This window comes from Carassius auratus, chromosome 32 (genome assembly GCF_003368295.1).
Source record: "Carassius auratus strain Wakin chromosome 32, ASM336829v1, whole genome shotgun sequence".
Taxonomy (NCBI): Eukaryota; Metazoa; Chordata; class Actinopteri; order Cypriniformes; family Cyprinidae; genus Carassius; species Carassius auratus.
In genome coordinates this window covers 1,515,846-1,539,966 of record NC_039274.1, presented here as the reverse complement: position 1 = coordinate 1,539,966, position 24,121 = coordinate 1,515,846, and the positions used below count along the sequence as shown (strand labels likewise).

The following is a 24,121-nucleotide window of genomic DNA, read 5'->3' as shown; positions in this document are numbered from 1 at the left end:
CTGATATATCAAGCTTTTGAGAAACGTTTATTTGCCTATTGCACTTCTATATGTTTTGCCTCCATAATAAAAATAAAAAAATGTCAGAACTTTGATCATAAAACTAAGCATTAAATATCATCTTACAAAAACATATTATTGTGAGATATACATTTACAGTTGAAAAGTATATGCATTTTCTGTAAGTAATCTGCTATACAGTTAGAAAGATCTCATTGACTTAAATTACAAGTGATCAGATTTGAATTTTTGGCCATATAAATATCAGCACCTGCACAAAATTGCATATTTTTGCTCTGTTTTGTCCTCATCTAAAAAAAATATCCTATGAGGCATAAAAGCCTGATGTATCAAACGATACATGTTTGATAAATTGTTGTTTAAAGATTCAATGAACTGTTCTATTTCAAAACAAAATGAGATAAATATATATATTTCATGCTTTACAGGGTTAAATATGTAGGTTTTCCAATGTGACTGAAGCTGCTGATGGAGCTGGATAAACTAAAGGCCTCAAAGGCAGATGTGATCTTGACCTCCTGATGTTTATGTCAGCTGACGTTGATGATCTTCACTGTAATCACTGGGACTCCACAAAGTAACCAGGGTGAGGGGGCATCCTGCTTCAGAAGAGTCAATTTTTTTGACCAACAGAAGAATAGGCCAAAGCAGAAGGGCTTTCATTTCCATTGCCCCTAATGAGGCATCACTGAGATTTTCCACAAAGAACACCAACCACTCGACTTCAGGGAGGAATTCTCAAATTTGACCCATACAACCAGAGTCTGCAACCACTTGAAGAATAAGGAGTACTGCGGAACAAATTGTATTCATTGTTTCATACTTTGAAAGGTTTGAGGCTTGACAATGTTTCGTCATAATCAGATTTTCTAAGGTTGATTTGTAAGGAAAGCAGATGTCTCCAGTTGATGCTGCTTCTTATGAAAACTGGGGCCGATAAGTTTTGCTTAGTTTAATTATAGATTTGACTTCAGTATGAAGTCTGGTCCTCATGGCCACCGAGGCTGTATCTCATAGTAGAGTAGATAATGTTTTTAAATAAGTGATTAATATGTGACCATTGAAAAAATTATAATAATAATCATAATGTGATGCTTATTATTAGTTAGTACAGTAGCTAGGTTTAAATATGGGGTGGATTAAGGGATCCAAAATATAGATGACATTTTAATGTAAATAATATTAATGACAAAGACCATAACAATCACAACTGTTTTCCAAAAATGTTTTGAATATTCACTTTAAGTAATGTAATGTTTTCTAGTTTCGACTGTTATTTGCCATTTTGCACTGAAAGATTTCTTCACTCAATAAATTGTGATTTATTATTATGCATCAATTCTAAACTTACAGTGAAGAGTTTGCCATAATTCAAATAAATAACTTGGCACTTTTCAAGGCTGTAACAACTGCTGAAACAGTTTCTCCAGGGGACATAATTTATTATTTATCAGGTGAAAGCTGTTCTGGAACATTGGGCAATGTGGCACAGCTTATTAAACATAAAATTCTATTGATGGATTAGAATATATATACAGTGGAGCTTGAGTTTGGGCACCCTTTGCAGAATCTGTGAAAATGCGAGTAATTTTCAAAAAATAAGAGAGATCATACTGAATGCATGTTATATTTTATTTAGTACTGTCCTGAGTAAGATATTGTAAAATAAAAAATATTAACATTTAGTCCACAAGAGAAAAAAAAAAAAATGCTGAAATTATTAAAATAACCCCACTCAAAAGTTTGGGAAGCCTTGGTTCTTAGTACTGTGTGTGGTCACCTGATGATCCACGATGGTTGTGCATGAGTCCCTTGTTTGTTCTGAACAGTTAAACGGAGAACTGTTCTTCAGAAAAATCTTTAAGGTCCTGCAGATTCTTCAGTTTTCCAGCATCTTAGCATATTTGAACCCTGTCAAGCAGTGACTTTATGATTTTGAGATACATCTTATCACACTGAGGACATTTGAGGGACTCAAACACAACTATTAAAAAAGATTCAAACATTCACTGATGCTCCAGAAGGAAACAACATGCATTAAGAGAATTTGAAGATCAAGGTAAATTGGACTTAATTTGTGTACCGGGAAACATACAAGTATCTTCTGTTGCTTGGAAAAAATTACTAAATTAAAAAAATATATATTTCAGCAAAATAAGACAAATTTGGCCATCTTCATCATGTTCAAAAGTTTTCACCCCCAGCTCTTAATGCATCTTGTTTCCTTCTGGAGCATCAGTGAATGTTTGAATCTTTTTTAATAGTTGTGTTTGAGTCCCTCAAATGTCCTCAGTGTGATAAGATGTATCTCAAAATCATACAGTCACAGCTGAAAAGGGTTCAAATATGCAAAGATGCTGGAAAACTGAAGAATCTGCAGGACCTTAAAGATTTTTCTGAAGAACGCTGCTCAGTTTAACTGTTCAGAACAAACAAGGGACTCATGCACAACCATCACAAAACAGAAAGACAGTCGTGGATCATCAGGTAACAGAACACAGTACTAAGAACCAAGGGTTCCCAAACTTTTGTATGTGGTTATTTTAATAATTTCCTTTGGCTTGTGCACTAAATGTAAACATCTTTTATTTTCTTACTTAGGACAGTACTAAATAAAAAATAACATGCATTTAGTATGATCTCTCTTATTTTTGAAAATTACTCATATTTTCACAGATTCTGCAAGGGGTGCCCAAACTTTCGAGCCCCACTGTATACAGTTTTTAAACCACGGATCTCTTTCATTTCTCCAAATTGTTTGTGCAAAAACGGTATACACCAAAGGATAATGCAATTAAAGCCGGGTGCATCTGTGTTTTTATTAAGGGGGAAATTGCTACAAATACACTGTGTAAGTATCTTATTAAACCTCAGTCAGTATTTCAGCTTCAAAAATGCACACCACCATTAACATCAGCATTGTTATTACTGTTATATCATTATTATTCATAGTCGTGAATGCATAAACACCAACGCTGGTCCTGCAGCCACCAAACAGGTTCTCAGTAAAGTTTCCGGGTCAGGGGTCACAGAGCAGGTGCATTCAAAAACATAATTCTTGAGTTCTGAATCCATTACACGTCCATGAGTTTGCCATGTTTCATCCTCAAGCGTCCAGCGTTTACGGTTCCGGTAATAAAAAGATGTTACTACAGTTCTGAACCGCTGTCCTCCATTGAATCCTTGGCCATTCATTAAGTTTCATATAGAAATGAAACTTGATGTGAGCCATCCTTAGTTTCCGATGTTCTGTTGGACAGCCGTCAACCAACACAAGAAATGCAGAATGTTTGTGACTGTATGCATTGATGTTACAATACAAAAAGAGTGAAAAATATTCATTTTTAAGGTCTTTCTAAAAGGTTTTAGAACTGGAGAGCGGTGTTGTACAATATCAAAAGTTTCACTTAAAAAAAACACATCATACTATGCTACAGCTGTGCACATGAATATTGTTTGAGCACTATTATTTAGACATTAAAAAAAAAAAAAACATAATTGAGTAAAAACATTAGGATACTGGTAGACTCGGTTGTCTTTTTCTACTTTCTACTCTTCGATTTCATCTTAATCTTTCAGAGCAAGACCATAAAATACTGACTTTACCATGTAAAACCTCAAAAGAAGCCAATGAAAAACACATTGCCATCAAATACAATGAACACATTTTCAATACTTGTTTGGAAACCATTGAAAATTTCTTTCTGCTTAGTTTTTTAAGTCTAACTGATAGCATTTTTGTTTGCCATCATGCTTTTGCTAAGAACAATACAATATTACCAGTTTCTGAAAATGTCTGATGTTTTTTGAACCTGACCTACCTTTTTCACACAACAATAACATGACAAATGATCTCCCTCTTGTAAAATACATTTTGCAGTTAGTCACACTAAATAACTGGAACAAATTCCTACTCAATCATCAAAAGACATTTCAGTTAATTAAAGTGCAATGTTTTTAACATGCTTCTTAGCAGAAAAGCTGATTGCACCTGAATCCGAATTTCAATAGACTCTACAAAAAAATGTAGCAGTCTTGCCATTTTATGTACAATTGAATCAAAAAAAGATGAAAAAAGTGATCACTTATACTATGAATGTATAAGCCTCTTAACAGGCCTCTTAATAAATACCAACAAGGACATTTCAACATTACCCAGAAGGCCTTAGACAATTCTAAATGGCCCTGTATTCAGTACAAATGTACATCAAAAGACAAATGACATCTTAACACTGTGTCCCGATGAGATGTGACAAATTTCCAGTGATGTACTATAATTTGTCTCCCCATACTGAAAGAGAAAATGCAAAAACACAAAAGAAAACCGGAACAAATTTGATGATTATTCATGCTCTGAATTACTGTAATAATGAGACGACATCTTTGAGATGACAAAAACTCTGATCTGCATGGAAGATTTATCATGCTATTAGGACACAGTGTTATTTTTAAAGAAATCAATTCAAACTCCACTATGGCTTTTAAGAAAACCATACAGGAAAGATCACTCTAAGTGATTACACATTAAACTTTCTAAATGATTAGAAACTGACAGCAAGATATTTATGGAAGCAAACGACGTTTCACATCACACAAGTTCGGAGTTGTTCCTTTCTTCCGAGTCACGCCAAGTCAAACCTTTACCGATTTGATTCCCGGCCACTGAGTTTCAAATTAGACAATGATTGTGACACGCTTAACCTTGCTAAAGTAACGATAATTCACAAAATGGAGATAGAAACAATAGCTCTATTGTGACAGATTAAACAAACACTCATCAACACAGTAATGAACCACGAGCTGAAACATCATCAAGGTTGGTAACTTGAAAAACGTTTTCAACCAGCCCTAATGATCTTCCACTCTTTTGTCAAGATTGGCTCTAAATATATTCAAACCATTACATCTGGCAGAGTTATCAAATCTATATCAAACGCGTAATGATGCACCAGCATCAAAAAATCTGCCAAACTATGCGCACCAGAAACTCAGAAGCCTGGAGCACATCATTATAGACCTGTAGCATACTCTATGCAGGTACACAAACACTATTTATTCTAGCTATAGTACACAAGCGCAGTTTCACAAGTTGTATTCCAAAACACAATGCATTACAGTAAATCCAATATCACAATATAAATTCTTCTAGAGACAGTTTTCTTTTGTGTCAAGTATGGTCAAGATGCAACAACAGTTTAACAAGAATCTTTTCTGATAAAAGTCATCATGTTAATAGCTAGCTACTTAATGCATCCAGCTTAATAGTACAGAAATTTCAAGGTTACTATCGCATTCTGAGTACTGTGGTTTGTTAATGCCACAGTTATTCCACCCTAATAACACCAACATTCCTGAATACTTCCGAGGAAACGTGTTTGGTTTGACATTTTAACACTTTGTTTGGATTTAAATACTTTTGGAGAAAGTAAAACAAAGATTCTTGACTTTGAGCTATGCTTTGGCATTCACATTTGTGTACTTGGGTAGAGTATGTTTTTCTCCTAAATGTCAGCTCAAGGTGTATCTTAAGACATGGTTAAGTATGTCTGCAAAGTAGGGACATTAGATTCTGATCTCTAATGCCTAACCCTATCACACCAATGCTCCTCTAAATATCACTGTACATAGGTTTAGATTCAACACTTACAAAGTACAGAAACCTCTAAAAGACCAAAGAAATTGAGTCTGGGCTCTGAATGACTTTGTGGCCAAAACAACTACAGCCTGTTTCACTTCCTGTTCAATGCTGCTTTCAAGTCACGTTGGAATAATTGTATTTAGTGGACATGAATCATGGCAGAAGCTGGTATTAATTACAATACACTTCAACTGTGAAGGTGAATTCACATTATAATTTTGAATGGGAAAAGGTACTTTTAAAAAGCAGTGTTTGTAATTACAGATTCAACCAGCAGGCTAACTAGGCTATGCTAATAAACCAATCTTTGGCCATCTTTGGACCATTAAGTGTGTGAACAATTCCTATCATTTTCTGTGGCAGCACAAGAATGATAAAATATATAAATATATAATCAGGAAGTGACCGAGAGGGAAAGAAATCGGTGCCCAATGAATCCATCTTATTCCGACCCAATCGCTTGAATTCACATTGCATGAAATTAAGATTACAGAACTCATAAAAAATTTTTCCCAAAGCACTTGAAGTCAGCACTAGTAAGTGATACAGATGAACAGTACTAATGGACACATTAAAAGATAAAAATGTTCAGCACAGCTCTAGAAGCTTGCCGTCTTATTGTTTGTGCACCATTTAAAACTCAAAATTTTTCCAAAAATATACATTTTTTATCTTATCTGATGCTTCTTAGAAAATATCACTGTAGCAAGTTAAGAGCAGAGTATGCAGTCCTGTCGGTCAATGTTCTGTTATTGAACTATAAAAGCACAACGATACTAGAATTCAGACATGTAGAAAACTGTGACGAGTGCAATTATTCAAATCAACTCTTGATTAAAAAAGGGCAGATGGTATTCGGCATTCCATACATGATGACATGTGTGATAGTGAGGAGGCTGAAGATCAATCTCTCATTCTCCCTATTGGTATTCTCTAAAGATTAGAGAACAGCCAATCCCAACATAGTTCACTTTTCAACTTCGCTTTAACATGACGCACTGTTTTGAACTGATTCTGTACTGGTTTTCACTTCATCGCTGGGGTCTAGTCATATTTGGACAGAAAACAATAGGAAGAACAAGAACAAGCATGGTGTTATTTATCTATTCCTTTGTCTGACTCTTTGCATACGTCGGTGTTTTGTTGGTTGTAGTTTTGATGGTTACGATAATATTGATGATGATGATGATGATAGCCAACCAGAAGCTCCTCCCCTTAAATTTCAGGAAGAAACAAGCTTGCTCAGCTCTAATGCAACTGGCAAACAAGCTATAGAGCTACTTCAGGATCTAGCTGGAGTGTAGCTCGGAAATATAGACCAGAAGAGAGGTAGAGTGAGAGGAAAAACAGAGGAACAATGACAATATTTAGCCTAAAACAAGACAGGTGAGAAGATCCTTCACATGGTTGTGGTACAGGATATGATGTCAGACTCTCAGCTCTCGGACAGTGAGAGGGTCAGTGCTGCCTGCAGTGCTGCCTCCTCATCAATACTGTAGTCCTGCATATGCACATATAAAAACAGAAAAAGAACACATCCAGATCAGACTACACTACAAAATTAAAAGAAATTCAATTTTGTTTAAAGAAAATAAAGAACATTTAAAACCATTAGAAAATAAAAAATTAGTTGTAAAATACCTTGCAAAGAAAGTAATTGTATCACCTTTGAGAACATTGGAAATGTAACATTTAATATAACATTTACAAAAACTTACATTATAACCTTAGGTAAGCTCAACTCTAGTGTTTGCTACACATGCCAGCTCTTCACTGTCATGCTACAGATATTGTGATATGAGAAATATGTGATGAGTGTAAGGGGAGTTTGCAAAGCTGGTTTGAAAACATGCTTTATTTTTTGTAATTTCACCAGGTGACACTAGTAGCACACAAATTGCATATTTCACCTTGATACAGGTTCATCTATTGCATAAAGAAAGAAATTACTATGTTTTGCGCTGTAACACTAATTATTAAGTCAATTTCCTTCCCAGATTCTTAATCCTATAACATATGGATGTTTTTCATTTGTCATGGTTTTATATGAGGTTCTATTATTGCTTTAGAAGGCAAATGCCTATGCAGGAAGGAGAAAGCAAGGCAGCTCACATGGTATTGGGAACAGAGTGTTAGAATAAAAAAAAAAAGGAGAATATATAAACCTAAAGTATGTGCTTTTTGCCTTCTTACCACAAATGTGTCATAGGAGAATTTGTGCCGGTGGAGAAGATGCTGCAGGAAGTTGGAGCTCTTATAGCTAGGGTCACCCCAGGGCATAGCTGAACATACTGGACAGACCTTCAAGAATAAAACATAAGAAAAGAGTGTTTACCATTAAAGACCGTGATCAAATCTTGACTTGGTGCTAGATTTAAAACACTGAAAGAAATGCAGAAAAGCAGACTTGACATTCTGCTAATGTCTCCTTTCTTGTTGCACAGAAGAACAAATATCATATGAAGGTTTCAGTCTACATCTTCATTTCAGTTTATTGTCCTGATTCTCAATACAAGATATTCTGTACAAGCCAATCCCTCTCTGCGACAGATGAGTGGTACTTGGCACCCCTGAAACTGTAAGATAACTGACACTCACCACTTTGTTGGGGTCATTGCGATGGCTCTCCATACAGTGCTTCACTAGTTCCTGTTGGTCCAAGTTGCGAGCGCCACAGTACGGGCAGACAAATGTGGAGCGGTTTGGGATATTGCTGTTAAAAAAAGAATTTCACTGGGTCTTAACCAAGTGGTCTGATAAATCAGTATCAGATCTACACTATTACATAATAAGCAGTAGCTCTGGAGCAGAAGAGTCAATAGGCAAAAGACTTGTGTACCAAACTGATTATCAGTGTTCACAGGAAAATGTAAATGTGCAACCAGGGGGTGTATAACATTGCGTGAATAACTTTCCAGTCTACAAGAAATGAGGCAAGAACCTTCTGTTCACATTAGCTGTTTGAGGCATTCCTGACCGCCCAATTTTCAGCAGCTCCTTCCTTTTTTCTACAGGAATTTCAAAAACATTGGTGATATAATTTTTAAGTCCAATAAATAATAAAAAAATATGAATATTAAGTAACTTGCTTTTGAAGCTAAATGTGTTCTATTACCCAGCAAACATGAATGCGTTCTACTAAAATGTTTTATTGTTTACAATTATTTTTCTCAGTGCTGCTGTTATTATCTCTGAAAGCTACAAATTCCATTAAAAACAAAAAGAAAAGTCCGCATCAAAGAACAGGGTGAAATTTCTGCAAAAATATTTAGCACAAGCTTAGAGGAAAAAAGGACTGTGCCATGGTATAACAGTAATACTCACTCTCTCAAGAAAGAAACTCATAGTCTTGAATGCAAATGGGGAAAACTAACTTGGAACTTTTTAGAATTGGGTGGAAAAACAGTATGTCCAGCTATAGACAGGCTCTAAAAACTGCTAGGGCAGAGCATTTACACAAACTCATTGTAAATAACCAAAACAATCCAAGCACAGTGGCTAAATTAACAAATAACCAGATGCCACCTGATTCAAATATTCCATCAACATTTAATAGTAATGACTTTATGAATTTTCTCACTTATAAAATAGATAACATTAGAAATACAATAGCAAATGTAGATTCTACAGCGTCTAACACTTCAGTTTCATCCATCACACTCAAAGATAAACTGCAGTGCTTCACAACTACAGGACAGGAAGAGCTAAATAAACTTATCACTGTATCTAAACCTACAACATGTTTATTAGATCCTGTACCCACTAAATTACTGAAAGAGTAAATTTTACTAAATTACTAAATTAAATTAAATTTTTTTTAGTAAAAGTTGTTTCTGCTCAATTGAGCTCCTTTCTGCAAAAAATATTAATCTCTATGAAGATTTTCAGTCAGGTTTCAGGCCCCACCATAACACAGAAACTGCACTTGTTAAAATTACAAATGACCTGCTTCTTGCGTCAGGTCAAGGCTGCATCTCATTGCTAGTTTTACTTGATCTTAGTGCTACGGTCGACACCACAGATCATGACATACTCCTAGATAGATTACAAAACTATACAGGTATTCAAGGGCAGGCTCTAAGATGGTTTAGATCCTACCTGCCTGATCGCTACCATTTTGTTTATTTAAATGGGGAGTCATCTAATTTATCACCAGTAAAATATGGAGTGCCACAAGGATCTGTCCTGGGTCCTCTGCTATTTATAATATACATGTTGCCCCTTGATAATATTATTAGAAAATACGGGATTAGTTTCCACTGTTATGCTGATGATACTCAGATATATATTTCAATGAGACCAGATGAAACTTTTAGATAAAAAAATTATCTAAGCTAACAGAGTGTGTTAAAAATGTAAAAGACTGGATGACCGATAATTTTATCCTATTAAATTCGGAAAAGACAGGATATTAAATTTTGGATCAAAAAACAATACAAGTAATCTTGTAGATTACAATTTGCAACTTGACGGATATACTGTTACTTCCTCTACAGTAAACAAATATGGGTGTTATGTTTGACAGCAACTTGTCTTTTGAAAACCATATTTCCCATGTTACAAAAACTGCATAATTACATAAATCACATAAATAATTGGAAATAAAAAAATACAATAATTTAAAAATAATAATATATATGTTTACAAATAATGTCCTGAAAGTGTTTGACCAGAGATAATTTCTTTCAGGGAAGCCAGATTTCTGACTTTTTAGAATTTTGCCGTGCAGCTTGAATACCCTGATGGTCTGGCAAAGACGTTTGCTTGCTCGGTGGGAGACTTTTCATATTTGACTTGCAAAGCCCTATCAGCAAACAGCATGGAAAAGACTTCAACAGACTGAGACATAACTGGATTAATAGATGAGGCTTGGGCAGACAGGCATAGGGGATCTTAAGGTCTCTATTACTGTCACCATGACCAGATACGGTTCTCTATCTCCATGGTGCCAAGTAAGTACCACAGAGGACAAAGTCTGTGCAGCTGTGTCCAAAATCTTAATGCCACTTCATTAAATAGTATTTAACGTACAAGTCAGAATCAAATGCCCATTCTGTCTACCAAGATTCCACCAACTGATCCGATTTTTAATGAAGTTTATGATATCCCACAATATATAAAAATGGTGTCTGATACAAGGTTGAAGGAAGAAAATATAATGATGCCACTACTTTCAAATTAGAACTAGAGAAATAAGGATTGTTTTCATCATAGTCAACATGTAATCAAAATTCACCTCATAGATTTACTTCAGAAAACGTGATCAAAATGTAATAACATGTTCCCCCTCTGACACGACCTCCCTTTTCCACTGATGTCAACAAGCCTTTTTATTTTATAACTTTTCCCATCCAACCCACCTGTAATAGAGACACTTTTCTTAAACAAACCCATTTCCAAGACATAAAACCTAGTGCTGACTGGGGGTGTGTGATATTGAAGCAAAAGTAATCTCTCTCTCTCTCTTTCTCTCAATGCAGAGTGTGTTTTTGCGCACACTCAAGGCATGTCAGCTCGCACATTATTAAAATAATAAGTGTGATATCGTATACAGTACATCACACAGCCCAAGTCCTGGCCAACATGTTTTTTTTTTCTTGTAATCCACAAATTCATTGGATAATGGAAGCAAAATTGGTTGTGAGTGTTGTTTAATGCTGAATTTAAATATTCTCTTAGCTAAAGACATCTAAAGCCCACTTGAGTTTGTTCTAGATCATCAGACATGACATCTCTTGGAAAGCATCAGTCTGAAGCAGTTTCCTCACCTCCATACAAAACTGCTATCTGATAAACCACTGACTCACTGAGACAGAAATGTGTCAGTGTCATGGACGCGACATATTGAACAAGGTCTCTGTGTTTACTAAAGTAACGTTTGCAGAATGGCATAAAGGTCTGCATTAGTAACATGGTTCTACGATATTTGTGTGATGCTACCACAAAGAGTATGATAAACATCCATGATGCAAGACTTTTGCAGACAGAGACACAGTGGGAATACATCAACATGTTCTGCTTTGAAGAGTTAATTAATTCTTATCCTCCTCTCGCTCTTCCTGTGCTTCAAAGGAAGAGTGAAGCACGACAGAGTCGCACACACATAAGTCAACCTGGAGTCATCTGATTGGGCAAAACTTTCTGTCTGTCTTCAACTGTCAGAAATCAGTTTGACATCCCTAGATCTAAGTACACCTACACCGTTAGGTTGTGGGTCTAAAGAGTATCTGTAAATATGAAGCGTGTCCTGGATCCATATTTTAAAGCTCTTCGCTGCATTTTAACTGTTATCCCAAAGAGCATTGAGTGCTTCAGAGAAGCAGGAGTCATAAGGCAGCATTTGACTGAGAGAGACGTGTGGGATTGGTTGTTCTTTAATGTAGGGAGAAAGAGGAAATATCCTAAAATGCTGTGTCCAAACCAAACCGGAAGTGGAAGTCTTACAAAGTTAACACTAGCAAAAATAAGACGCCTCTTAAATGCCATCCTTTCATAAGACACGGTATGAAATTTACAGAAGAAAAAAAAATGCAAAATGCCTATGGTGTCCAACCATTAATTCTTCACCGGTATTTAATATACAAAAAAAACATTAAAAATAAATATTCTAATAGTTAAAGTAAGCTCCTACTCTATTAACTGACTCATTTTTAAGAATTTAAAAAGAATTTAAAAAGCATTCCTTTTGTGTGTATTTCTGACTTTTAAATTCATTCCAGAGAAACAAAGCCTAGTGGCCTTCACAGCTAATGAGGCCAAATGAGAAAGAACACCTTTAATAATTTACTTTTATTTTATAACCAAAGGTGTTTTCACCAGCACTAAGACATTCCTTTCATACTTTTTCTAATTTGTGAATTACTTTCCTATTTATAGAACTGATCTACACACATTTAAAGACAAACTAATTTGAAACCCTGCACCTTTCCAAAGTGTAGTCACACTATCAAGCAACATTCACAAGAGCAAAAACAAGACAAAAAGTTGATGAAGAGGAAAATAAGGTTATTTTCCATGATTGTCAGCCTGACCTCAAATGATCCCTGGAGTGATGCTTACCTGGGAATGGGTTGAGAGGTGGGGACCACAGGCATGAACTTTGGGCAATTGGCCATCTGTTCCTGAACCTTTGTGCAAGATGAAATATGCGACCGCATTTTGACCAGGGTGACCTGGGATATTAAAATAAAACAAAGTGAGTGATTAAATGCTTTTTCGGATATTATCTTTCATGTAGTGTGTAATATAGCAGTTTATGAATGAAAAAAAGGTCTGCAAAGATCAAAGTGCATGACAAATTGAGTAATCCTTTCTCAAAAGAAAGAACCGATCACCTGTAAATGTTTATCAGTAATTGAAAACTTACTTTTGTTGCAAACCTAATTTTGTGACAAATCTGCATAATGCCTGCCTTTGGTCTTTATGTGTACTTTGTCCTGCCCCCAAACTCAGAGTTTGTAGCTTAGGCCTGGAAGAGTTAAGTTTGTGTTGTTGCAATGTCTAGAAGACATTAGAACATTGTTTTCAGCACCGCGAAAGTAAAACATGATGCATGTGTTCCCATAGGATAAGGATGTAAAGAGAAATTTATTTGAACCTAGACAGCACAGCAGTATAGCTCCAACTGTTCCTGTCATTTACTGACAATATTTGAACCTCTGGATCACAACCTGTAAGTATGATTAATAATAATGTATATATACGGAGTGTTCAAAATGAGTTTTGTGTTGTATACAGTGTCCACATAGTGCACAGTTTTAGCTAACTCATGTTATTGTATTGAAATACTTCTGCTAATCAGCCCACTTTTACCTAAATTTGTTTCAAGTAATGCAGATGGTCTGTCATTCTTACTACCTTGAGTACAAGTGTGGAGTGAAATTTTGGTTTACAAACTGTAACGTTACATCACTAATTTACAGTAGTGCTCAGCTAACGTATGTACCATCAATGTTTGGGTATTTACTATTCAGCAGTCATTACTGGAGGTGATGCCTCAATGCATATTAGAAAATGTACTTTTTATTTAACCTTGCACACATGCAATCCTATTTCAAAATATCTTCAAAACAAAATTAGAAATCATTAAAATAGCATAATAGGGACACTTTAATACAAACAACACCTTAATTAGGCTGTGCTGTAAACTGTGTAAATGTGAACCTTGCTGGTCATGTTTTTAAATCCAGCAGTCATGTTTTGCTGACTTTATGAAAAACTTGCTGTGTCAAATCACACAAACACAAAACAGTGAGCACTTGCACAATAAAAGTGTTCAGTGGTCTTTCTAAACTCGCAATGGCAAATCAGGACATCTCAGTGTGTCAGATTGTAGTTGCTGGGCTGTTCTTGTTTGGCTTTAAATGTAATTTAACATTAAATGGTCACTGCAGTTTTGAACGGCTCCTGCGGGAGAGTTAGGATGTCGTGCTATAGTGTCCCTGAAGCAGGTTTCAGTGTAAATGCCTTAATGACAGAGGACTAAGCACAAGGACTGACCTTTTTGCTGCACCCTCTACATGGTGCCTTATATGAAGAGAGCTGCTTCTCCACACCGGAGGATTTGTCCACTTTCTTTGGATCGAAAGGCATGCGGCAGAGTGGACAGAGAGGCGATGTCACCTGCAAACATGGCTGTAAACAGTCCCCACAGAAACTGTGAACACACACAGACACAAACATATTACAGACAACATGTAATGTGGTATCACATGGTTGGTAGATCTAACTTAAAGTTCTCTCTTGTTCTGTTTACAATATTCAGCATTTATCACAATTATGTATCTGCTTTAAAAAGGGATTCATAATTTGAAACAAATAGTAATTTTTGTCAAATCGATTCAAAATATCCTATAGACAGCATCTAAGTGGGGAAAAAAGGCTCATACGAGTAGGGTTTATTAAGTTTGGTGAAGGGAATATATATATTTTTTTTTATTAATCATAACTAACACTCCACCACTTCCTTGCAGGCTTAACCTTTTTCTTTTCCTTGCAGGCCTACCATTTGTATGTTTTTGTGAACAAAATATATCAACACTTTAGTTAGTGTGTTGCAATAATGGATATGGACAAGACTGCTAGACTAGTCTGTCTGAATATAAAAATAAACTTAACCCCTCTTGAGTAGCAAGCTGAAGTAATCAGAAGTTTGCAGATAAGAAGAACCAATTATATTAAAGAAACATTATGAAAATAATTGTGTCCTGGCCCTGATTAAAGGGGTCATATGATGCTTTTTTTTTTAAAGATCATTATTTTTTGCGTTTGGTGTAATAAAACACGTTGACATGCTTTAATGTTAAAAAAAACACATCATTTTTCAAATACTGTACATTATTGTAGGTCCTCTATGACCCGCCTCTTAAACGTGTTGTTTTCTACAAAGTTCCTCTTTCCAACAAGCACAGTCTGCTCTGATTGGCCAACTGACCCAGTGCATTGTGATTGGCCGAACACTGCAAGCACCCACAAGCTGTTTTAGGGGGCTGTGGTAGAGTTTTAACTCTTATAACGAATATCTCTTTGGTTTTGAGACTTTAGTCTTTGCATCTTCAGGGATCTTATCTATTCACAATCAGATTGTAACACTCCAAAGAGAAAGGAAAATTTTTAATCGCATCATATGACCCCTTTAAATCATATTCAAATGCATTGTCTAGAGAGTCTTTCTGTTACTGCTGCTAAAATCATAAATTGAAATAAAATTTCTCATCTCGTGAAATAAGACTAATTATAAAGATTTCGGAAATATTACGTGACACTAAAGAATAAAATAATAGCTGCCGAAAATTTTGCTTTGCCATCGTAGAGATAAATTACATTTTAAAATATATTAAAAAAAGAAAACAGTTTTTTTTTTTAAATTGTAATAATATTTCACAATATCACTGTTTGTACCGTATTTCTTTATCAATTAAACGCAACCTTGATGAGCAAAAGAGACTTCTTTCAAAACATAAAAAACAATGATTTAATCTTTTTGTAATAGTGACATGCCTTTACAATCAAAATGTAAAAACTTTCATTCTTCAACCATCTCATATAGTAACCATACTGACCACTTTTCATGATGTAATGCAGAATATTAAGTTGCAGACTGCCCCTTTCTTCTTTGTTTCATATGGAAAAACATCCCATTACAGAAGTTTTAAAAAGTTGCAAACGCTGTTTCATGTTGACCTTAGAATTTCTAATAAAACATATGAACGCTCTCTTGATTAGTTGTAATAGTTTATACCATTTTTATGATCATGACAATTATCATATAACATATGGATACCATCTATCTGGTAACAGTAAGATTAACTGCTTTGATTCCAACAAAAAGCTAATTATCCCCACTGTGTCTTTGAGTGAGGCACTTACTTTCAGGTTTCTCCAGAAGGACTTGCTCCTGTAATAAGTGTACTATAAGTGGCACTGGATAAAAGTGTCCACTAAATGTTTAGTAACAGCACAAGCCTCAAAGGAGAACAACAATTTTGAACCACTGAACTCTGGCTGGCAGGCAACGGGCCTTGAATAGCCGAACAAATGCTGATGTATCAGACTTTCAGGCATTTAGCCATCACCTCTCAAGCTGGCGTGACTCAGCCCGGGGTCCAAATCCATGGCAGCATCAGCAAAAAATGGTCAGTAAACTTGCGGTGGCAGCTTTGTCACTTTCTGACGGATGAGGCAAGAGTTTATGGGACTGTAAAAGCAATGAATCATTCAGAGTTTTTCTGCCAGGCTTAGGCCACGTTTTATGGTACTGTTGAATCCAGGGCCAGGGGCCAAACAAGAGCCACTCCATCACGGTCTACACTGAAATGCAGCACTGACTGACTCACGAGGGAACTGGAAGTGAAGGTCAGTTGCTAAGCGAAGCGTTGCATCTGCAAAATTCCTCAAAATTCAATGAGCCATGACATGCTGTAATTAAACAACTCTGCATTCTGCCCTCTAGAGCTCTGGTCAAATAAGCATTCGCCATGTCTTTTTTTATTAATTTTTTTTATAACTGCATTGCTGAAATAAACAAATGTAAAGTTAAAAACATCAAAGCTGTATATATAATTTGGCTTTTCTAACATGGAGGATGGCTTACATAAAGCCGCCCATAGAATCAGCTGCTAATGAGGCATCTATATTCTGTGTGTGTGTTTACTGTGTATGTGTAGTACTTAAGTATTCCATTATGAACACAGATGATTTCTCTAAAAGTCAACAAACTTGAGTCAACTACGACCATTATAAGACATCAAAAGATTCATCAGCAGCCATTCAATTACAGCAATACTTGATATAAAACCTAATATAAAAATGGTTTATTGATGGGTTCTTAAAGTTCAAGTGTGCCATTTCTGTCACAAAACAGAATTGACAAAGTAAAGCATGTGTCAGGAGAATCAAACACTGCACAGCGCTCTCTGTATATGATTGGAGATGTTGTCACGTCATGCGATGTTGCAGGGATACACTGTCATTAAAATTTACATTCCACATTTTTAATTTGACGCACATTATAATTGCTCACAAATCTGCAGCCTAACTTTTGGAAAAAATCTAGTTTTCTTGCATACCGTGTGTATTTATTGTGTTCATATCTTGATTTATTTAGAATGTTACGAGTTGTGGAGGAATTCGGGAGAAGCAAAGAAAGTCTCGGAACAAATAAGAAAACAACACAGCAGAAGGACTGATAGGCTTCATTCCCATTAGCAAGTCCAAAAAAGGATTTACAGTATAATTTAGTACACTATTCCACACATCCTCCTCATGTATTCATGTTCACAATCTGACTTACTAGTTGCTGAACTACTGCAGAATATATAAATATTTTGTTGATTGGTCCAGAAGGGTTACATGTCAAAATAAGCGGGGCGGAATAAGTTTTGGCTCTCAATTATTGCAAAAAGAAAAAAGAAGAAGAGGGGCACACTCTGTCCCTCCAATTACAATCATTACATGAAGCCATGTGGTAAATTTTAATATAGGTTCTAAAAAAGTCCAGAAATGTGTTTCACAATGCTGAACAAATTATGAACAATGTTTAAAGAAGATGAAAATGTTGGTGTTGCACTGCACGTCCTGCTCCTACAGGATATCACGCTGTATAAATGTCATACTGCAATCAAACAGGCTACACTTAAAAACGCTGTTATTTCTTTAGATGAATAAAATATGAATACGGTTCACCTCAGAGAAAAATGTAGTAAGTGAGAGTAATGACAGTAAGTGGAGCGGTATTTGTTCTGGGAGCAGCTCTGCTGTCTGCCTCCTGCTGCTGTGGCCCTTGAAGGCTACGGTGGTCCATTGTTCTCTATGAATTTCGATTTCAATATTTTGTCAGCAGTGTTACATTTTCTTTTGAAGGAAGTTCCTGTTTTGCAGTCGAAAGATGACAAGATGATGTAATTTGTTGTGCTATGTTAGGGCCATTCACCTGAACAATAAATAAATAATAATACTGAGCAGATGCAACCACTTCTACTGTGTCATATCAGAGTAGTTATTCATTTACCTTTTAAAGTGTTCTCAGATTTTTATTTTTGTTTTGATGTAGGCTACTGTATCAACGATATACTATGATAATGACATTTTTGTTTTGGATATGACATGCTACATAAGTAACAATTACAATGTTTGCTCATGTTTCTCACAATGTAAGCTAAATAACTCATTGGTTCACACTGAAGCCTATGAAAATAAATCTTTATTGTCTATCCCTTTGATCTTTTATGAAAAAACAACCTTTTATTCAATTATTTTTGCCAAGATAACAGCTCGGAGTCTTGCCCATAATACCTGGATAGGTTGGAGATCACCTGACAAGAGATCATAGACCTTTCCATACAGAATCTCCCCAGATCTTTCGAATTCCAAGGTCTATATTCATGCACTCTCATCTTAAGTTCACTCCACTAATTTTCTATAGGGTTCAGATCAGGGAACTTGGACAGCTATGGCAGAACATTTTGTGGACAGAGACCCATTTTTGTATTGATTTTGAGGTTTGCTGTCTGATGGAAAATCCAATGACTGGCCATTATAAGATTTCTAGCAGGGGTATTCAGGTTTAGATTCTTTATCAGTTGCTATTTGATAGAATCCATGATGAAATCTATCTGGACCTCTGGAAGACAAATAGGCCCACAAAATTAAAGATACAGCAGTAGATTTCATTGTGCACATGATGTGCTTTGTTTTTTAGTACTGTGGGAAGTCGTGGTCTAGTGGTTAGAAAGTTTGACTCCTAACCCTAGGGTTGTGGGTTCGAATCTCGGGCTGGCAATACCACGACTTAGGTGCCCTTGAGCAAGGCATTGAACCCCCAACTGCTCCCCGGGTGCTGCAGCATAAATGGCTGCCCACTGCTCTGGGTGTGTGTTCACAGTGTGTGTGTGTGTGTGTGTGTGTGTGTGTGTGTTCACTGTTGTGTATGTAGACTTTGGATGGGTTAAATGCAGAGAACGAATTCTGAGTATGGGTCACCATACTTGCCTGAATGTCATGTCACTTTCACTTTTGTGTGCACCAAAACCTTGAGAGTTTGCTGCCAAAAATATATTATAAAAATGAGTTTCATCTGACCATAGAACCCAGTCCTGTTTGAATTCCAGTAGTGTCTGGCAAATGAATATGCTGGAGTTTGTTTTTGGATGAGAACATTTTCTTTTCTTGATTTTTCTTGAAACCCTCCTAAACAACACGTGGTGATGTACAGGGCTCCAGACTAACTTTTTACACTAGGAGCACAGTGGCCCCCAACTGAAAATTTTAGGGGCACAACCAGAAAATTTAGGGGCGCACACCGTAAATCAACATGCTAACCAAATCTACTAATTTCCACTGTATTACTAATAAATACTTTAATAATAGATGCAGAAATTACAATGTGCCGTTTCAAATTCAGTGTCACATTTTATTCTGCACTTTTGAAGATGCAACAAGGTAAACTGACAGCACCATCGCTGTCATGACAGTACAAATAGTGAACAAAATTCCATACACTCAGAATAAAAAATGTGCATAGTAAAAAAGTTTGTGTGCATGCTTTATCGTTGTTGTATGTTTCGTTAAGTTTTAAGCCATTCTTCCTTTGAAGGTCGAGCTGGCTTTTGTATTTGGTGAAAAGTAGTTCTAATAATTATAGTACCTCAGCCATCTGAATTCTTACAGCCAGTCTTCTCGAAAATGGTGAGTGTGGACCAGGGCCGGCCCTGACCAATTTGCAAGATTTTACCTGGCGCCTCATGCATATATATATATATATATATATATATATATATATATATATATATATATATATATATATATATATATATACATACACACACACACACACACACACACACACACACATTACAGCAGAACTGTTTCCAACACTCATAATAAATCATCATATTAGAATGATTTCTAAAGGATCATGTGATAGACTGGATGTCACATGTGACACTGAAGAATGGAGTAATGATGCTGAAAATTCAGCTTTGCATCACAGAAATAAATGATAATTTAAAGTATAATAAATTGAAAACAAATTATTTTAAGTTGTAATAATATAACACAATATTACATTTTTTCTGTATTTTTGATCAAATAAATGCAGGCTTGATGAGCAGAAGAAACTTCTTTCAAAAACATTAAAAATAGTAATGTTTCCAAACTTTTGGCCTGTACTGTATCCCCCCAAAACTGCACAACTGTAGAGTAAAAAAAATAAATAAATAAAAAATAAAAAAAGTGATAATAAAAAATGCGTCTTAAAACTGATTGTACAAAATCACAGTCTGGGGACTCAGATCTCAGAACAACTGCTAACATTAAGTTTAAGGTAAAAATAACTGCCATGAAATTATAGTATCTTCTTACTCCTATGCAATAAATTGCTATTTCACTACATCTCTTTACCTCTGTCTTTATCCTCTTCTCTTCTTTTTGGCACTGTATCTATCGCAGACTATGCTCATTTATAATGTGTCATGTAAATTCGGCCTTCCGTCACAATCAGGAAACTTTCACCGTGTCTAGAACCGGCGCGAGCTGCCAGGCCCGTTTCTACGAGCTGTGTGTTAACAAAAGCAGTGCTGTATACATTGGATGCGGCGTCGGCCACGCTACACAACAAATTACCAACAACTGATCGTGCGCGCACTCTGTTTCTGACGCACTTCAAGCACTCGATGGGCGGGGGAAGATTGAAGAGCCGGATTTTTTTTTATTTTTTTGCTTATTTATTTGGAAGTGTTTTGAATTAATGGTTTTTAAATAGTAGCCTATTATAAAAAAAAATATGTAAAAAAAAAAAAAAAAAAAAAAAAAAATCACTCGTTCACTCATTCTGGCGCCCCTATGGATGAGTGGCGCCCTTAGCATTTGCCTATACCACGGGCCGGCCCTGGTGCGGACTTTTTTAGCCACACCAACCTCTGACTCTGAATCATCATCTGACAGTGACACTAGGCTCTGGCACTGGTACACTAGCCGCAGGTCGGAAGAACGAATCAATAGTTCGCTTGCTCATAGCTCAGACGCACGCACATATCAGGTTGTGATGATATTTGTCTCGGTTTCCTTCCCACAGATGTTTACGCCCGCTCAATTATCTCTAGGCCCCTCCCCCTCCACACATTTTAGCCACTTACAGTGGCCATTCCCTATTCTTCTCACACGCATTTGCCGCCTCACAGACAGGCATCACCCCTTTCACACTGCCATTCCGGCAAATACAGGGGTAAAGTGTTCCTGTAATTGTTCCCTGGTCGCTAGATTTGGCACTTTCACACTGCCAGTGATGACCCGGTATATGTGCGTGCTTTCACACACAACCCTTGAAGATCCCGTAACGACACGTGACATCAGCGCGTGACGTGTAATGTACGAGTCGACAACGCTTGGCACGTTATACTTTAATTGAAGCAAGCAAACGATCTCTGAGTCAGCGCGGAAAGTGAGGAACTAACTGATCTCTGCTTCATTACAGTTTGCACATATGTTTTCGTCGCGAATGTTGATCTTCCTTCAAAACAGCCGGTAAAAGAGTCGCGCGATAACGCGCGTCATCACTTCGATACGGAATTAGATCTGGCTTTTGTTCACACAGCGCTCGTTCCGGATCGATTACCGCAATGTTACTATGTCCCCGACCCGGGTTCGATTCGGTAATCAATTCCGGGACGTGGTTGCTTTCACACAGAAGGCGACCAGGCAATGTTACGGGAATATTGCGGGTCCGACGTGCAGTGTGAAAGGGGCTATTAGCGAGACGCGAGTGTGTGCAAGTGTGTGTGTGTGTTTGCGTGCGTGCGTGTGCAAATCTACTGGTCGCACATGTGCGACTGGATGTAAAATTCAGTCGCACACTCTCAAAATTTGGTCGCAAAATGCGACCATTTGGTCGCAGTCTGGAGCCCTGATGTAGGTGCTATTTGATTCTCTCTCTCTTTTTTTTTTTTTTTTTTTGAGGACTTCCGGCCCCAAGACTTAACTATTTTCTGCAATTCTCTAGATGTGATCCTTGGAGAGTCAATTAATGGAGCCACTCAAACCATCCTACTTGCCTTGCTTTAAGACAACATAGACACGTCCTCTTCCAGGCAGAGGTGTAACATTTTCTGTTTGGATTGGAAATTCTAAATATTGCCCTGATGGTGGAAATGGGAATTTTCAATGCATTCAATATTTTCTTAAAGACACTTTCTGTTTTGTGAAGCTCAACAATCTTTTGTTGCACATCAGAACTATATTATTTGGTTTTACTCCATGATTAAGGGAATTTGGCCTTTGTTTTCCCTCATATTTAGATTCCTGTGAAACAGGAAATCATAGCTGGACAATTGCATGTTCATAATGCCCATGTGCTAAAAATTTTTAAATATAATGGGAATATACTTCAGATATATTTTACTCCTAGTTATTTCTAGAGGTGTCAATAATTGTATAAGAGACCTTGAAAAGCCTTTAAAAAATCTATACTTCCATTCATTGTTTTCTCTCATTCATCAGCTGCTGGTTCCTTTCATCATCTCACTGTTGTCTCTTCCTTACCTTAAGTGCCCCCTCAATCTTTCTTAACACAACAGGATTCATGTGTTGGCATCTCATTTAACTGTGGTGAATAATTCAATAGCTCCAGAGAAAGCACCATGTGTTGTGCCTGAATGTGTGACTGAACCAGGAACGTTAAGATCTAAACTCCATCTGAAGCACGCAAGTTTTCTGAAGACTTAACAATGAGGAAATATAACCAACCAAATACAACAAGACAATACAACGAATTAGGTGCCGTTCGTTGGACAAATAGATTTTGCCTGTAGTTAAGCCTACATCGCTGTCTCAGGATGTTCAAACAGAGAAATGCTATGATAGTGCCAAAGAGCCATATAGTGTTGACATAAATTATTTACTTGTCTCTGCATAAAAACCCATGATACAATGAAGTATATTCATCTCTGAAACACTGCTCTTCTATTAAATTCTATAAAAATTATGTCAAATATTCTGCAACTGAATAAATTCACTTCTTGTCATAAGTTGTGAGTGGGGTGGCCAAATCTAGCCCCGCACCTGCGGTAATTGCATTAAATATTTGGATGCGTTAAACTAAAATGAATCGTCTGCGTTAATATATATATACATGTATATATATATATATATATATATATATATATATATATATATATATATATACATATATATATATATATATATATATGTATATATGTGTGTGTGTGTGTGTGTGACCCTGGACCACAAAACCAGTGCAAACATCGCCGACGGCCCCAGTTTATTATTGTTTCACTTTCACAGCACATTAAACATCACTGTCTTACTTCATCTGGACAAACTGTGCATCAATTGAAAGTTTAAAGACTCTAGCTTCGATATTTGACCAATATTTTGATAAAACATTGTTGCAGTGACAGATATTTAGTGATTTATGTCAGAAGTGCAAAATAATAAATCCGTATTATGCCATATTTTGAATAGAAATTCACCACTCACTCATATTCAGTCACGTCAGCAGCGGTTTATTTGTGTTCACATAGACTCACTGAACAGCGTCAATAAGGATTTATAGACAAAAGATGCATATCTGCGGAGATATATGGATATATTTACAGATGTTTACTTCATATTTCTTCAGACAGAATCGTCATTTCTATTCATTTTCCACGGATTTACGCGATCTGATGATAAACAGCCTCTCCCAGCGATCTGTGTGTGTGCGCAATGGTCACAGCTCGTGCTGTGTGTGGCTCAGACTCTGATTGGGCCTTCCCAGTGTCAATCTTAGAGTGTCATATATGGACACCGCCACATCGTGTCACATGCTTCCTGCACACTTCCTGGTAGTTATCTGGCCAAAACAACACCGAAACACCTCTGTACACACGAAATATCCGAATAATAAACCCGCGATTACGATAGTAAAGCTTGGTATGAGAATTTATTGAGGTCTGGGGCGTTTTTATA

The 24,121-nt window shown here is 36.5% G+C and overlaps 1 protein-coding gene across 1 annotated transcript in view; it reads right to left on the bottom strand.

Annotated features, from left to right (window-relative positions):
- Positions 1-2,820: 2,820 nt before the first annotated feature.
- The window catches only part of LOC113051297 (RING finger protein 166-like), a 29,585-nt gene continuing 8,284 nt past the window's right edge, over positions 2,821-24,121 (bottom strand). The window contains exons 2-6 of the mRNA XM_026214905.1: positions 14,159-14,315; positions 12,719-12,831; positions 8,258-8,372; positions 7,853-7,960; positions 2,821-7,160 (exon numbers count right to left, since the gene is read on the bottom strand). Of these exons, the coding sequence (XP_026070690.1) occupies positions 7,095-7,160; positions 7,853-7,960; positions 8,258-8,372; positions 12,719-12,831; positions 14,159-14,315 (559 nt within the window). The 3' untranslated portion in view covers positions 2,821-7,094. The remainder of the gene's footprint in view (positions 7,161-7,852; positions 7,961-8,257; positions 8,373-12,718; positions 12,832-14,158; positions 14,316-24,121) is intronic.